General features: G+C 40.8%; 1 protein-coding gene across 1 annotated transcript in view; it reads left to right on the forward strand.

Annotated features, from left to right (window-relative positions):
- Positions 1 to 15,660, forward strand: part of NEK11 (NIMA related kinase 11) — a 188,005-nt gene that overhangs the window by 154,988 nt on the left and 17,357 nt on the right. The window contains exon 14 of the mRNA XM_081802014.1: positions 10,783 to 10,843. Coding sequence (XP_081658140.1) covers positions 10,783 to 10,843 — 61 coding nt within the window. The remainder of the gene's footprint in view (positions 1 to 10,782; positions 10,844 to 15,660) is intronic.

The raw sequence follows: 15,660 nt of genomic DNA on the forward strand, positions 1-15,660 counted from the left end.
GGGGGTGTTAAAGTCCCCCACTCACATCCCACTATTTTAAATGTAAAGCTGAGCAAGGAAAAGGCATCATGTTCTGGAAGCCATGCAGGGAAGGAGAGATGTCTTAGTCTTAATACTTAAATAGTCCTTAGTGGAAATCATCTTGATTTTTTCATGAAGATGACTTCAGAGTTGTGAAATATAACCACATTGTAGTCAATTAAAAGTATATAAACTCAGGGCACCTGGGTGGCTCAGTCATTAGGCGTCTGCCTTCGGCTCAGGTCATGATCCCAGGGTCCTAGGATCAAGCCCCGCATCGGGCTCCCTGCTCCGCGGGAAGCCTGCTTTTCCCTCTCCCACTCCCCCTGCTTGTGTTCCCTCTCTCAGTGTGTCTCTCTCTGTCAAATAAATAAAATCTTTTTAAAAAAAGTCTATAAACTCATATCTATAATACCTTGCAACAAATATCGTGATGCCAAGTGATTCCACGTCAGCACAGTGGGGGTTTTGCCCTCCAGACGGTATTTGAAAATGTCTGATGACATGTTTAATTGTCACAACTTGGATGAGGGAGAATACTAATAGTGGTCCAGGGATACTGCTAAACATCCTATAATGCACATGACAGTACCCCACCCAAAGAATTACCCAGCCCAACACGTTACTAGTGCTGAAGTTGAAGTCTTGAGTTAACAAAATAGGTGCTTATGGAAATTCTTCCCAGCTTAAAGTAACATTTACACTAATTGAATAAATGAGAATCTTTCTAGTACAATCCTCATGGTAGGCTCATAAGTAGACTATCACCAATCATTCATATTGGCTAAAGTTTGCTCTTGGAATTGTGGTCCACGGGCCAGCAACATCAGCTGCTGTTGAGACCTTGTTAAAATGCAGAATCTCAGCCCTATTCCAGACCTGCTGAATCAGATTCTGCATTCTTAGCCAGATCCCTGGATGAGTCCTGCACACAGTGAAATTTGAGAATCACTGGGTGAGAGGACTACATATCTACACCTCACCTCCAAAGCTGATCTGTGACTAGAAACAGGCCAAGAGCTCCACTTCTTAGAAATATGAAACAAGATCGGAAAGCCTCCCTCTCACAGTTGTGAGGTAGAAATTACCCCATGCAAGAGTTTCCTGTCAACTGTTTCCATTGCTCCTTTTAAGCTTTTCTCCACAGGTCAGCAATTAGAAGGAGAGTGAAGTGGTAACTAGTTTACTGTGGTGATCACTTTGTAATGTATATAAATGTTGAATCACTATGTTGTACACCTGAAACTAATATAATATTGTATGTCAACTACACTTGCATTTAAAAAAAGGAGATTGAGAAATTCATCGAAGCACACTAAATTTTAATATTCAAATTAACACAGGCTATGATACAGATCTGCTTTCACCAAATGTGAGTTATTGATTCCAAAAATACTTTTCCAGTTTCATCCTAAAATCCCTTTGGGTATCTGTGACCTATGTTTGCGAGGCTAACGTATAAAAATCCTTTCAGTTAACCTCTGCAGAGAAAAAAGCAAAAGCATGCTCCATCCTTTTTTTAGAAGTTGTTCCAGAATCTAAAGGTTCCTGATTCTACTGTGAAGTAGCAGGATGTAAGTAACTACATGTAAATCTCTGCTAGTTAAAATGCTAGTGCTTGCTAAATGTTTTAAGGAAAGTGATTTGAGGGCAGTGGTGGGAAAGTAGCATTATTTTTTAATATCAAAGAAAGAACTAAGGACATGTTTTAATTGAAAAATTAATTAGGCATTTTAGAGCTGAGGATACTAAAGCAATCTTTCCTCCAATGAGAGGAATTTATGTATAATAGAATAGAGGTTCTCACAGTAGAAAATTTTTACTTGAACAAAAGAGTAAAGACAGGTAGCTTGCAGAAGTTCCAGTACTAATTCAGTAAAGACACTGGGGATCCTAGAGTGTATAGAACAGGAAGCTCTGTTAACGTATTTATCCATGTAAGGATTTCCAAAGAATGTTCCTGGGACTTCTATAGAATGAACTGGGTTTCACGGGCAATTAGGTTTGGGAAACACAATGTTAAACAAGGTTTTAGATCTTTACTAGAAGGCCTTTCAGAGCTTTCAATATGTTCATGAAGGTTATGAATCTCTAAGATACCATAGACCACGTTGCCAAGACATATTTTCATAGATTCCTTTTAAAAAGCTCTTTGGCACATACTTGGTAAATGTCAGTACATGTTGTTTAGTAAAACAACATGTTGTTTAGTAGCAGCAGGTATGCTTTCTATAAATTGCGTTGATGAGGTATAGTTTCATTGAGGCCAAGGTAGATAAATCTGTGACCCAGAGAGTAAAGGTCCAATTCCTTATGGGTCATAGGCTCTGTAGGACAAATAACGTGGGGCCTGCAAGAATGTGGAATTGGGAAGGATAGTGAACCAGCCCCAGGAAGGACCAACCACGAAGCAAGGAAAGCCTGAGAGACTAATGAGTAGAAAGCTAAATTTGGAACGAGAAATTCTACACCTGACACTTACGTGCTCCACAGGAGGCTTTTATTCCTCAGTAGTTGTGCATCCCACAGTGCCTAGTGGTGTGTACCCTGCCGTGGTCACAGGGAAGGAGAACTTGGAGTAAGGCTTCAGCCCACAGTGGGCTCATCTTCTGAAAGCACATTCATCATTTTGGGACATTTGGAAGGTAGCAACAGGAAGTTTCCCAGAAGACTCATGAGAGGGATTTCACCAAAGGAAGTTCTGGTTTGTGGGTAGCCTGTAAGGTCCTATCTGTCTCTGGGGTCAGCTCAGAAGGAGTCAGAGAATAGCCTTATGATAGAACATCTGAGAGCCAAAAAAAAAAAAAAAAAAAATGACAGCAGCAGAAGATGCACTGTCAGGTGGCTCAGAAGGAAGCTCTGCAAATAAAAACCTCTGAAAGAATTGAATGGGGGAAATGCATTCAAAGTTTGCACAGGATTGAGAACTCTGAATTTAAGTAAAACCTGCATGGTGAGGTAGAAACAGGAGTATTCTGTTTGTTGTCTTGGTGTGGCTTTTCTTTCATCAACATATTCAAAAAAGGTTTATTGATTGCTTCCTGTGTGCCCAGCTCTGAGCTAATAATTACTCAGTGGGCATGGTCCTGCACTCACGGAGCTCACAATAACGAACAAAACATTAATTTTGTCTTTGGATAAGTGAATCAAAAGAAACAGAGCACCGCAATAGGGCTCACTAAAGCAGTGGTGGAAATGTAATTTAGATAGGTGCTCAGTGAACTTCTGAGCCGGTGGTGACAGAACGTCGAGATCTGAAGGATGAGGAAGATAGTCACTTAAATATATGAGGCCAGAGCATTCTCAGCCAATGAGAAAGGCCCCAAGGTGCAAAAGATCCTGATGCGTTTGAAGAAAAGCCAGCAGTGTGGCTGGAGCATAGTGAACAGGAGAGAAGGCGGGAAGACGTGAGGTTGGAAAGATCAAGAGGAGCTGGATCACACAGGGCGTGGCAAGCCATGACAGGATTTCCTTCTGCATACAGGACTGTATTCCATGCACAGCAACAAAGCAGTGGCTCTTGTGAGGGAAATGGATTAATGTGATGCCACAGCAGAGCAGAGAAATAAGGAAGTTGTCGGGTGGTCCAGGCGAGAGATGATGGTGGCTCGAGCTACGGTAGCTGTTGGATTTTCATTTGTTTACTTTTAATGTGTGGCTCTTTCTCTTTTAATAGAAAAGCAGGGCCTTTGTCCTCGTTTCCCAGTTTGGCTTCTGCGATCCCACCAGCCACCTGATGGTGGAGAACGTGCATTGCAGGGGAAATAATGGGGGAATTTACTGCTGAAAGAGGATGGTCTGGGATACCCTGGGACAGAAGATCATCCCTCCTAGCCTCTGCTCATGCACTCTCTTATCTCCCATCTATGGAAATGGATTATCTGTCCCCAAAAGGTGGGCTAAGCCTGCATCTGTCTCCCTCATCTTTGTATACATTTGGCGCATAACTAGTATTCAGTAAATGTTTCCTGAACAGAATAAACTGGGTAATGGAGTGACACCTTTCTGTGTGTGTGAACTAAATCTTTCACCATAACTAGCTCTAAGATGAGGAGATAGCCTGGATTATTTAGTCAGACAGAACTTGCTGATAATTAAATGAGAATCTATGCAGTGTGATTTTTACAGCTCTGTAAAGATACCACCTGATTTTCTCCTTTGACATTCTTGCTTTCTGCTGACTAAACTTTTGCTATTAGAAATTCACTCCTCTGATATGAGGTTGTATCCCTTATTGAAACACAAATATCCTGAGATAACACACGAGCCTGGTCAAGCGTCTTGGGCTTTCGTGGATCTACCGTATCTTTTCTTGAGAGAAAGCAAATTTTTGTGAGAGGAGGATGAAACAAAGTAGGAAGGAGCTCCTTGTGGAGAAAATGCACTCCTTGGGATGGGTGGGAACATGAAGTAAAGGGTGAGAACAGAGAAAAGAGGACAGTTTCTAAATGTTCACAATCTTTGGCTCAATAATTCCACTAACCTAAAGAAATAATATTACACATGGGGCCAAGATTTATGTACAAAGATAGTCACTGCAATAGTACTTACAACAAAAAAAGTGGAAGCAACCAGATGTCCAGTGATGGGGGCACAGATAAAGAAATGCAGTATGGCTATACAGCACAAGATTATGCTGCTATTCAAATTATGTTTCTGAAGAATTCTTAATAGCATGGGATGAAAGTCCAAACAAAAATGCATGGGTGTCTGTGTATTCCATGTATACCATACATCTACAGTATAATTTCAAATATCTGAAAGATCTATGTAGAAAAGACTGACTAGATATGGGTGTATATTTTTGTGAGTGTTGCGTCAGTAATGATGGGTTTCTTTGGTGGTATTTATTTTCTTTTGATAATTTTCTATTCTTTTCCAGAATAAAACATAAATATGAATTATTAGAGGACGTATTATTTTTAATATCTCTATGTAAACATTGTTTCAAAGGCAAGGTTGCCCCAGATGTCATAGCTTTCTCTGTGGCCGTTGAGCAGGTGCTGCTAGGTCTCACGTATATTACAGATCCCACTGACCTCTTCAGAACAGCTACCTTTTCCCCTGAGGAGCAATTTCGAATTCACTGGCCAAATTGCTGCATCTGTTTCTGGAAAAAATCTGGGTGTTTGACTGAACTTGAATCTGTGGGACAGTTTTTCAGAACTGAGTCTTACCTGATATTCCTCCTTCCTCAAAGGCCTGTTCCTGTTAGAGAAGAGTTGGTGGTTCTGGGGGAAGGAGGCTGGAAGAGTGTCTAAATTCATCAGCAAAAGAACCATAATGTCATCTTCACAGCATTTGAAATTTGGCTTTCTGGCACTTGGCTGAAATGAGTGCAGGCTGGTGGCACTGTAATTTGGCTTCTATCTGGATGTGGTTGCTCTCTTAGGCCACTTAGCTCTGGCAGAGATCAACTTAAATTGTGAAACAGTGAGGAAATGCAGAGGTTCCAGTCAACAGCATAATCCCCACATTGTACCAGGCATAATATGCTCCTGCAAGGTGTTTTCCATGACTGAACTTCTTGCCAAAGTGCAAACGCGGCGCAGAATAGCGGGAAACATCTTTAAAAAGGCATGGTATTCATTTCCATTTTTCCTCCTTTCTCCTGCGGGTGGATATATTTCTACTGGGGTCTTTTATGTTCAACTAAATGGTAATTTCTGCAACACAAGGAATGAGTTTATTGCTAAATTAAGTTGCAACACAGTAAAACAAGCTCTTTAACTCCTTTCCTAAATTATTTGATGTAAAAAAAAAAGGAGAACCTGATCTTTGTAATGAGTTGTCTCTTTTTCAAAATACAGAAAGTTTCATTTAAATGTTAAAAAAGTACAGTTGGCATCTTATCTAATTCTGTGGCTTATTAATCTATTAATGTCATTTATTTTGATCACCAAGTTGTTCCAGATTTAACCAGTAGAAAAAAATACATATGGGGAGATAGAGCTGTATGTAGATAATCAGGGGAGATTTTGCCCCTCGGGAGACATTTGGCAGTGCCTGATGACATGTTTGATTTCCACATCCCAGGGTTGGATGTGGAAATCCACGGAGGGATGCTGGGAGTGTTTTATTGGCGTCTAATGGGTTGAAGCCAAGAATGCTGCTAAGTGTCCTGTAATATACTCAGAATTATCTGGCCCAAAACGTCAATGGCATCAAGGTAGAGAAACCTTGGTGTGTATAAATAGATAGGGGAATGAGCATGTAAACATGGCACACTGACATCAAGGTGAAGGGTATATGGGAATTTTGTATGGCTTCTGCAACTTTCCTGTAAGTCTAATGTTATTTCAAAATTTTAAAAAGTGTTCAGTGGGTACAGTTGGAGTTTGGGTCTTAATGCCCTAATTAATCTGCATCTTAGAGACAGAAAGTGACTTGTCGTTTGTTGGGAATGTAAGTTGAGCTCAGTCATTGTCCATGATCTCTGGGGCCCCAGTCTTCAGGGCGAGAAGGGAAATTGGCAGAGCTCATGGCCCATGACTGTGTTTGCTTACTCCACCAAGGGAATGCACAACCTTCTTGTTGAGGCCGTATTTAGACAGAGAACTGATGTTTTGCTTCAAGTTCTCTTAGAACCTGGAGTTGGAAGCCATTGATGAAGAACCCACCCCTCTGCACCCAGCCCCTCTGTAGCTGCATTTTGTCCCCAGGCTGCATTATATTGCATATATATATATATATATCTCAGCAAATAATTATTTTTGAGTTTTTTTCATGAGTTTGCACCCTGGTCCCTCCAGTAATATTGTGAAGCTCTGTTTGGGTTTGGAGCCCTGCCTTCTACTATGTTTGTATACTGTAGTGACTAAGAAGAATTCAAGCTCTGGAGAACACCACCTGTTCCACCTCTTACTAGTTGCATCAACCTAGTCACATAATGGAGCCTATCTGTGCCTCAGTTTTCTCAACGGTTAAATGGGGAGAAAAATAGCACCACTTAGTTGAGTTTAAATGAATTAATACATGTAAGCTGGTGGAACAATGGCACATATTAAGACTTCAGTAAAAGTTAGTATTCATTCATTCAATTGTATTAGAATTATTTCTGTCCTCCCCACAAGGGTTCCCTGTCCTCTGTGTTAGGAAGATATAACTGATATGTCCCAGCCATCCAGATGCCTCCTACAGCCTGACTCTGTTTCTTGCCATTTCTGTTTCTTTGACTCAACTCAAATAGTTATTGGGAATCTCCATGTTCTGTGGCAGGCACAGTAATTGGGACTTTTTAATCTTTTATGTCTCTGTTCTTTTTCCATCCCATCCTGTTCTATCCAACTCTCTTCTTCCACCCACTGGGTATTTCCAACAAGCCATACCCTCTACTAAAGGCTTTTTATTATTTCATTTGTTTTTCATAAGAGCCCAGTGTGAGATAGAGGACATTATTCTCATTTTACAATGAAGGAAAATGACATTTGGAGAGGTTAACCAACTTGACTGAGGCCACAGAATTAAGAAGTAGTATGCTTTTTCTTCTACTTTCCCAATAAGGATATATTGAGTGGGGAGAACCCTGCTGTCCAACTAGGGTTAGACTATGATTTAAAGAGTCAATGCCATTCTTCTGTTTCACTTCCTTGCAAATCACTGAGGCTGGAAGAGACCTGCACAGGTGAGCATTTAGCATTTGCCATGCTCCCAGGGCCATGCTAGGTGCTGGAGACATAAATACATGAAACACTTGGTCAATGATCTCAGTTTATTTAGGGTCTCAGTTATCTTTTACTGAGTAATGAAACGCTCCAAAACTTAATGGCTTAAAACAGTGATTTATTGTCTCTCATGATTCTCTAGGTAGGTTGCTTGGACCCACTAGACAGTTCTTCTGTTCCATGTGATGTTGTTTAAAGTCACTTATGTGGCTGCATTTAGCTGGGAGCTTGGCTTGGGGGGTCCAAGATGGCCTCACGCATATGTCTGACAATTGATGCTGGCTGTTGGTTGGGGGCCTCTGTTTCCCTCCACATGGCCTCTCATGCTGCAGAGCGTCTCACCATGGTGTCTCTCCAGTAGAAGAGCCTGGACTTCTTCACATGGTTGTTGGCTTCCAAGATAATAAAAATGGAAGCTACATGGCCTCTTAAGGCCTAGTAATAAAAGCCACAGAACGTCACTTCTGCCACATTCTGAGGCCCAGAGCAAGTCACAGGGCCAGCTTAAGGGATGGGGAAAGAGAGTCTAACTTTTGATGTGAGGCATGGCATAGGAACAAAGGGATGGGAAGGATTGTTGTAGCCATATTGGAAAACAATCCACACAGTCACTGTCCATCTAATTCTTTGCTGATGAGCTGGGTTTTAGAGCTGGAAGGCCCCCTAACCATCAGCCGATTCAACCCCCTACTTTCACAGATGCAGAAATTAAGACCTAGGAAATCAAGCCACTTGGACCAGGCCAGCACACTTAGTGGAGGAGCAAGCGGGGCTTGCCAGGCTGGTGTCGTCAGCTGTGTGTGCCAATGTGTGCTTTGCTTTTCCTCCAACAGAGGATGTCTCTGCTGGGTTCCTCTTTGAATCAAGGCTGTCCCTGCTAAGTTTGGAGACTACAGGGGGTGTAGAAGAAGGAAGGAATCTGTTTTTTTCTCTTCTGAATCTCCCTCCCTCCCTATTCCTGGGCTGGACACCAGGGTCTTTAGTTAGTGCTTTGACCTCATTGACCAGCATTGACCAGACATACCTTCTTCATCATTGCCTTTTCTATACATCGGAACATGAAATGATGCTGGGTTTCACCACATGCATAAAAAGTGGCTGCCCAAACCCTACCAGATGTTATATTATGAAACAACACATTTATGTAATGTGTTATTATACCACAGTGCATTTTTCTAAAATTCACAATTACTTCAGTATGAAATGTGTTGCTTGTTTTGAAATGGAGCAGGTGGGCCACAAATTATTGATTTCCCTCAGTGTACCCACAAACCTGAAAATAATTAAGTGGTTCCATTTTCTTGGATCATTATGATGCTACTGTGGATATTTCCAGCCTCCTGGATAGAGGATGGGTATTTATTTTGTAATAAAGACAATATTTGTTGCCAAATATAGTTCTGGGATCCCCCCAGCTCTCATGAGGGTATCTGACTCTTATTGAGGGTTAAGGTAAATAAAAAGTGCAATTCTTAGATTTTTGACCCCTTGAATACCATACATTTCCAAAGAAGAACTGGTAGAGACACTCCCTAGGAAAAAAATATTCATTTGATTTTTGATATATTGAATAGATTATAGATTGAATAAAACCCTTTTCCCCATTCTAAGTAGCATTTACTGTTTTGTAAATTAAATAAGTAATGTTTGTTTATTATAGAAAATTTAGAAAAGACATAAGTACACAAAGGAGAAAATAAAGATCATCCATAATCTTACCTTATAGTCAAAACCACTATTAACATTTTCAGTGTATGTTCTTCCCATCAGAGAGATAGAGGAATAGATCTATAGATTGATAGAGATGGAAAGAGTGAGATATAGCTATACATATAGATATAGGTATTTTTCTCTTAAAAAATTGGATCATACTACACCAAGATAAAAAGCTTTTGCACAGTGAAAGAAACCATTGACAAAACAAAAAGGCAGTCTGCTGAACAGGAGAAGATCTTTGCAGATATATCTGAGAAGGGGTTAATATCCAAAATATATAAAGAAATTATACAACTCAATACCAAAAAAACCAAACAATCCAATTAAAAAATGGGCAGAGGATTGGAGAGACAGTTTTCCAAAAGAGACATACAATGGCCAACATGAAAAGATGCTCAACATCACTAATCACCAGAGAAATGCAGATCAAAACCACAATGAGATATTACTTTATACCTGTCAGAACAGCTAAAATAAAAAACACAAGAAATAACAAATATTGGTGAGGATATGGAGAAAAAGGAATCCTCATGCACTGTTGGTGGGAATGCAAATTGGTACAACCACTGTGAAAACAGTATGGAGGTTCCTCAAAAAATTGGAAACAGAATTACCATAAGATTCAGTAATTCCACTACTGGGTATTTACCCAAAGAAAACAAAAACATTGAAAAGATATATGCACCCTTATGTTTATTGCAGCATTACTTACAATAGCCAAGATATGGAAGCAGCCCAAATGTCCATCAATGGATAGATGGATAAAGAAGATGTGGTGTATATATATATATATATATATATATATATATATAGATTCTATTATATAGTGTGTATATATATATATATATATATATAAAATAGAATATTACTCAGACATGAAAAAGAAGGAAATCTTGCCATTTGCAACAACATGGATGGCCCTAGAGGATATTATGCTAACTGAGAAAAAGATAAAGTCATAAAAAGACAAATACCACATGATTTCACTCATATGTGGAATTTAAGAAACAAAACAAATGACCAAACAGAAAAAAAAGACAAAAAACTGCTCTTAAGTACGGAAAACACACGGGTGGTTGTCAGAGGGGAGGTAGGTGGGGGGGTGGATGAAATAGGTGATGGGGATTAAGATTACACTTACCTTGATGAGCACTGAGTCATGTATGGAAATGTTGAATCATTATTAGTACACCTGAGACTAATATAACACAGTATGTTAATTATACTTCAATTGCAAAAAAATTTTTAATGGGATCTTACTGTCAAATAATTTTGCCACCAGATTTTTTTGTTTTGTTTTGCCTAAATGTGGCAAGACATTTTTTATGTCAATAAATATTCTTCTGTCATACATGGAAGTAAATCCCTCTTGTTTTGACAGGACAGTGATATTGAAGCACTGGTCGGGTGTTTGGAAAATGTCCTGGGTTGCACCTCTCTAGGTAAGTTGCTTCAGATTTCAAAATGTAGTGCTACCTGCTGATTCTAATGGAATATCTGAGGATTAGAAAGCTTGGAAGGAATCTCTTTTTTTTTAAGATTTTATTTATTTATTTGACAGAGGGAGCATAAGCAGGGGGAGCAGCAGAGGGAGAAGGAGAAGCAGGCTCTCTGCTGAGCAGGGAGCCCAATGCGGAACTCGATCCCAGGACCCTGGGATCATGACCTGAGCTGAAGGCAGACGCTTAACCGACTGAGCCACCCAGGCACCCCACTTGGAAGGAATCTTACAGATATTTCAGTCTAACTTCTTCATTTTATACAGGAGGAAACTGAGGCCAACAGAAGTTGGAAGTCTGGGCCGGGGCCAGGCAACTCAAAGTGTATTACTGTAAGTGACTGGCAGTCTCCAAGGATGAAATGGTTGGAATTCAGTGGTCCATTGTGATCAAATGGTGGCCTGGCAGCACATAATAGTAGACTTTCCAGGTTCCCCGGGAGAGGAATCTCCTATCTCACTCTTCTGTAGAAACAGATTGCAGTCAGGCAAGTTGCAAGGACCATCACTCTGAAGGTCAGCCAGTCCCGGGAAGCGATTTGGTCTGAAAAACAAAGCTGAAATTTCTTTAGCATTGTCCGTCTCAGTAAATGGGACAGCTGTGCTTTTACTATTTCTTAGTTTCTCCTTCTTTTTCTTCAATCTGAAAAAGTCCAACTGTGGAAACTTCTAGCAGTAGACAATAAATTGTCACACCTGACATGGGTAGAAGGACAGAGGATATACAGGCTGAGATTTTTTTCTTTGAAATTTGACTTCGGGTTTTTAAAGTTTTTAACTGCATGACCAAAAGCAATCTCCTCACAGGGAATGGCAGGAATAAAGATCAAGTGCTCAAGTGTGCAAACATTCACCACTATTTTATTAGGAGCTTTATGCACAGTTTATATCCTTTTTGTTGCTTATTCCACGTCTCTGTGTACGAAACCTCGGTCATAAACATAGCTCCTGGGTTTTTTCTCCTGATCATCGCCCTACAATCTGTTCCACTGCACATCAGTAACACTTACTGGGTACATTTAACTCCCAAGTATGGATTTGAAGACCAGGAAGGCTTTCCTTTGGCCAAGTCATTTTTCTTCTCCAGACCTTGGATTAGATCAGTAAGATTCAGACTGGGTTCCTTGGGGACCTCCAGGAGCCGACAAGGCTCTGAGCAGCTAGAGAACAGAAACCCATGTCTACACAGCTCATCTGTGCTTCTCCAGAGTCTGACACAGTGTCTGGTGCAGAGGAGGCCCTTAACAGATATTTTTAAATATTTTTAAGAGAAATGAGATGCACACCCTGCTCCTTTACCAGCTTCAACCAAAATAGTTTCACTCTTTTATCTGTTTTATAAATTAGACTTATACATAGGGCTGTGTCTTGAAAAAGATAGATTCCACTGCAAAAAAAGAAACTAACACTGGATCAGAGAGATGATATCTAAATTCCCTTTTAGACTGTATGCTTTTATAAAAATGAGCAATAGAAACATGGAATAAAAAAATGCATTTATCTCTGCCTGGAGCTCCCCTCAAATGACAGAAAGGGGACAAAGCTGTATAAACTTACAGGACAAAGGGAACAGAAGAGATGGGAGCAGGTGGGAGCTGTTAGCTCATTTGAGAAGCTAGGAAGCAGATGGATGCGTGGTGAGCAATTTAGAAGACGGACAAGGTGAAAGCTACATACCTAAGATGTGTTCAGGTAAGGAGAGCAGCTAAGGGGCAGGCTAGCGGACTCTGAGATGGCGGGGCTCGTGCTTTCGAAATATCTGTCTGGGGAGGTACTCACAGTGGGACCCTCATCCCAGATGAGAATATTACTCTCAGAACTCCGGGCTTCCAGCATTACACAGAAGCCATGAAGAAATCTCCTTGTGCAGTGTTATAGGGATGAGACTGCTCGGGGGCTAGTACCTGTTTCGCTCTAACTACATTTTGGGGGGAGATTCACAGATACCGGAATCACTGTGGCATTAATATATGTCAGAACATTAACAGGATCCGAGGGACAATGTAAACTAAAATGTGTCAGAGTATAAGCCTTGTAACTTAGAAATGAATCCTCTGTGGATTGAGTGAGGCTTTACTTACATTCAGCATCAGCCTATGCGCTTTGGAAATGTCCGATTGCTTATGGAGCAGTTAAGCTGTTAAGTATCTCCCACAAATATTTTCAAGAGCTTCTCTGAACCCTCAACAAGAGAGGAAAAACAACAGGTGCAAATGTCCTTTCTGGATATTCAGACCGCACAAATTTTAACTTTGCAGCCCTGAAAACGTTGTGTGCCGTGGTTTGACCCCAACCCAACCCCAGATTTAGTTTTATTTCTATTTAAAACAGGGGTGGTGATATTTTCCCTGCCTGTATCAATAGGGAGGAGAGAGAACGAATGAGTTAGCATTTGTGTAGCTTCAAGAGATCCTGAATTCAAAGGGACCCTTTTGAATTCCAAGTTGAGTATATTAGTTTCCTCTATACATCCAGGTCATTTTTTTTTTTAAGATTTTATTTATTTATTTGACACAGAGAGAGACAGCGAGAGAGGGAACACGAGCAGGGGGAGTGGGAGAGGGAGAACCAGGCCTCCCGCCAAGCAGGGAGCCCGATGCGGGGCTCGATCCCAGGACCCTGGGATCATGACCTGAGCCAAAGGCAGACGCTTAACGACTGAGCCACCCAGGTGCCCCCATCCAGGTCATTTTAAAGCCTTTAGATCAGTGGTTCTCCCACTTGAACATGCATCAGAATCACTTAGAGGGCTTATAAAAATGCAGGTCTGGTGCATGGCCAACAATTTGTATTTCTAACAAGTTCCTAAGCAGTGCTGATGTTTCAGGTCCAGGCCACATTTTGAGAACCATAGCTTTAAAGTCCTTAAGCCCTGAAATTCTTACTGTGCGCCCCACACCAATTTATAGTCCAAATAAAATATTGCTAAAGTATAAAATAAAAATTTTATTTATTAAAATTATAATTTACCTCTAAGCTAAACTGAAAATAGCTCCTTTCTACACTTTTCCCCCTTTTTGTGTGCTGGGCTATTTGGCACCGTATACAGGAGTTACTGAGCTTCCCTGGAAGCAATATTGTATTTTTGCCTCATCCTCAGCATCTGCATCAGACATTTAGGGAGGTCTGGTGGGCTCAAGGCACTGTATGAGGTTTCAGATGTTGAGACATATTTGGAACATGGTCTCAATCACCAGGTAGGGTCCCGGACAAACCAGGCACAGTTTTGTAACAATACCAGAGAGCACCACTAGGTGCTTCTTTCACACATAGAGTTTGTTGTCCCAAATGGAGGCACCTCATTTCTGAAGCCCTAAATCCCCCCTGAAATTTCCCATGGCATATAAGACACAAGGCCAGTCATGAACAGGATGTTGAGTGATCCCAGGTGGAATTAAGAGAGGGAGGGAGAGAAGAAATTAAAAAGAGAGCAGAAAAGGCCAGAAATCAGGGCCTGGGGGAAATAGCCAAGAATGCAGGCCATTTCACCAAGGGCAGATACATTAAAACATGAAATTTCCACGGTTTAAATGTGTATCCTGCCTTTCTCCCCCTCCCCCGTTCCTTTCTTCCCTACAAATGTTTATGAAGCATGTACAATAAGCCAGATATTACAGAAAATGACGTCCCTGTCTTAATGAGCTCCCAGTGTAGTCAGGTAGGCTGATAATTAGAGGGCACCGTGATGAGGACTACACATACTGTGAACAAGGAAAGTGGAAGACAAGGGTCCACTATGGGGATGCAGCTTGGGGAGGACTTCACAGAGGGTGAGGTTTGTAATTTCTTGTGTCAGTGAGGGCAGTACAAGATCTTTTTTTTTTAATATTTACTTATTTGTTTTAGAGCGAGTGAGCGAGAGAGAATCTCAAGCAGACTCCTCGCTGAGCTCAGAGCCCAGCTTGGGGCTTGATCCCAGGACCCTGAGATCATGACCTGAGCCGAAATCAAGAGTCAGAAGCTTAACTGACTGAGCCACCCAGGCACCCCAGGGCAGTACAAGATCTTATTCACTGTAGTATTCTCAGAGTCTAACATACAGCCTGGCACACAGTATTTTTTCAATAATCATTTGATGAATGAGTAGAAAGATGAATAGAGTTGACAAGGGGTTGGAGGGGGGTCGTATTCTTTAGAAAGGATCAAACAGCATGAAAGCTCAGAGGTAGGAAACAACTGGGTATATTCATGGAACTATCAAGAAGTTTGGTATTACTGGAATAAGGTGTGAGAAAGGGATCAGCAAACCTGGCTATGTAGGGCTAAACCCATGAATAATCTTGTATGCCAGGTTAAAGAGCTTGAATTTTATCCTGTGGATTAGGATACCACTGGTTTTTAAGCATGGTCAGAAAAGATTACCTTTAACAAACGATAAGGAGGTAGCTTTGAAAGGAGTGACTTAAGATGGGGAACTGGTTATGGGCTCTCATTACACAGACAATAGGTAGTATTACTATGATAACTGTTCAGGCCCATCACTATTCAGTAAGGACAGAAGATGCCCTCTCACTTCCTTTTCTTTGAACTTAGAAAAGAAAATTCTGTCTCCATATTTCATAGTGACCAGATTATGAATCAAGGCAACATATGAAATTTAACATTTTTAAATGTTTATGAAATTGGCTGTACTTCTAGAGAGAGAAGTCATCAGCAGAATGATATGAGTCCTTGGCAAACTATACTTTTTTTTTTTTTAAGATTTTATTTATTTAACAGAGAGAGACACAGTGAGAGAGGGAACACAAGCAGGGGGAGTGG

The sequence above is a fragment of the Leptonychotes weddellii genome, chromosome 1, assembly GCF_054177405.1.
Source record: "Leptonychotes weddellii isolate Sample4059 chromosome 1, ASM5417740v2, whole genome shotgun sequence".
Lineage (NCBI taxonomy): Eukaryota > Metazoa > Chordata > Mammalia > Carnivora > Phocidae > Leptonychotes > Leptonychotes weddellii.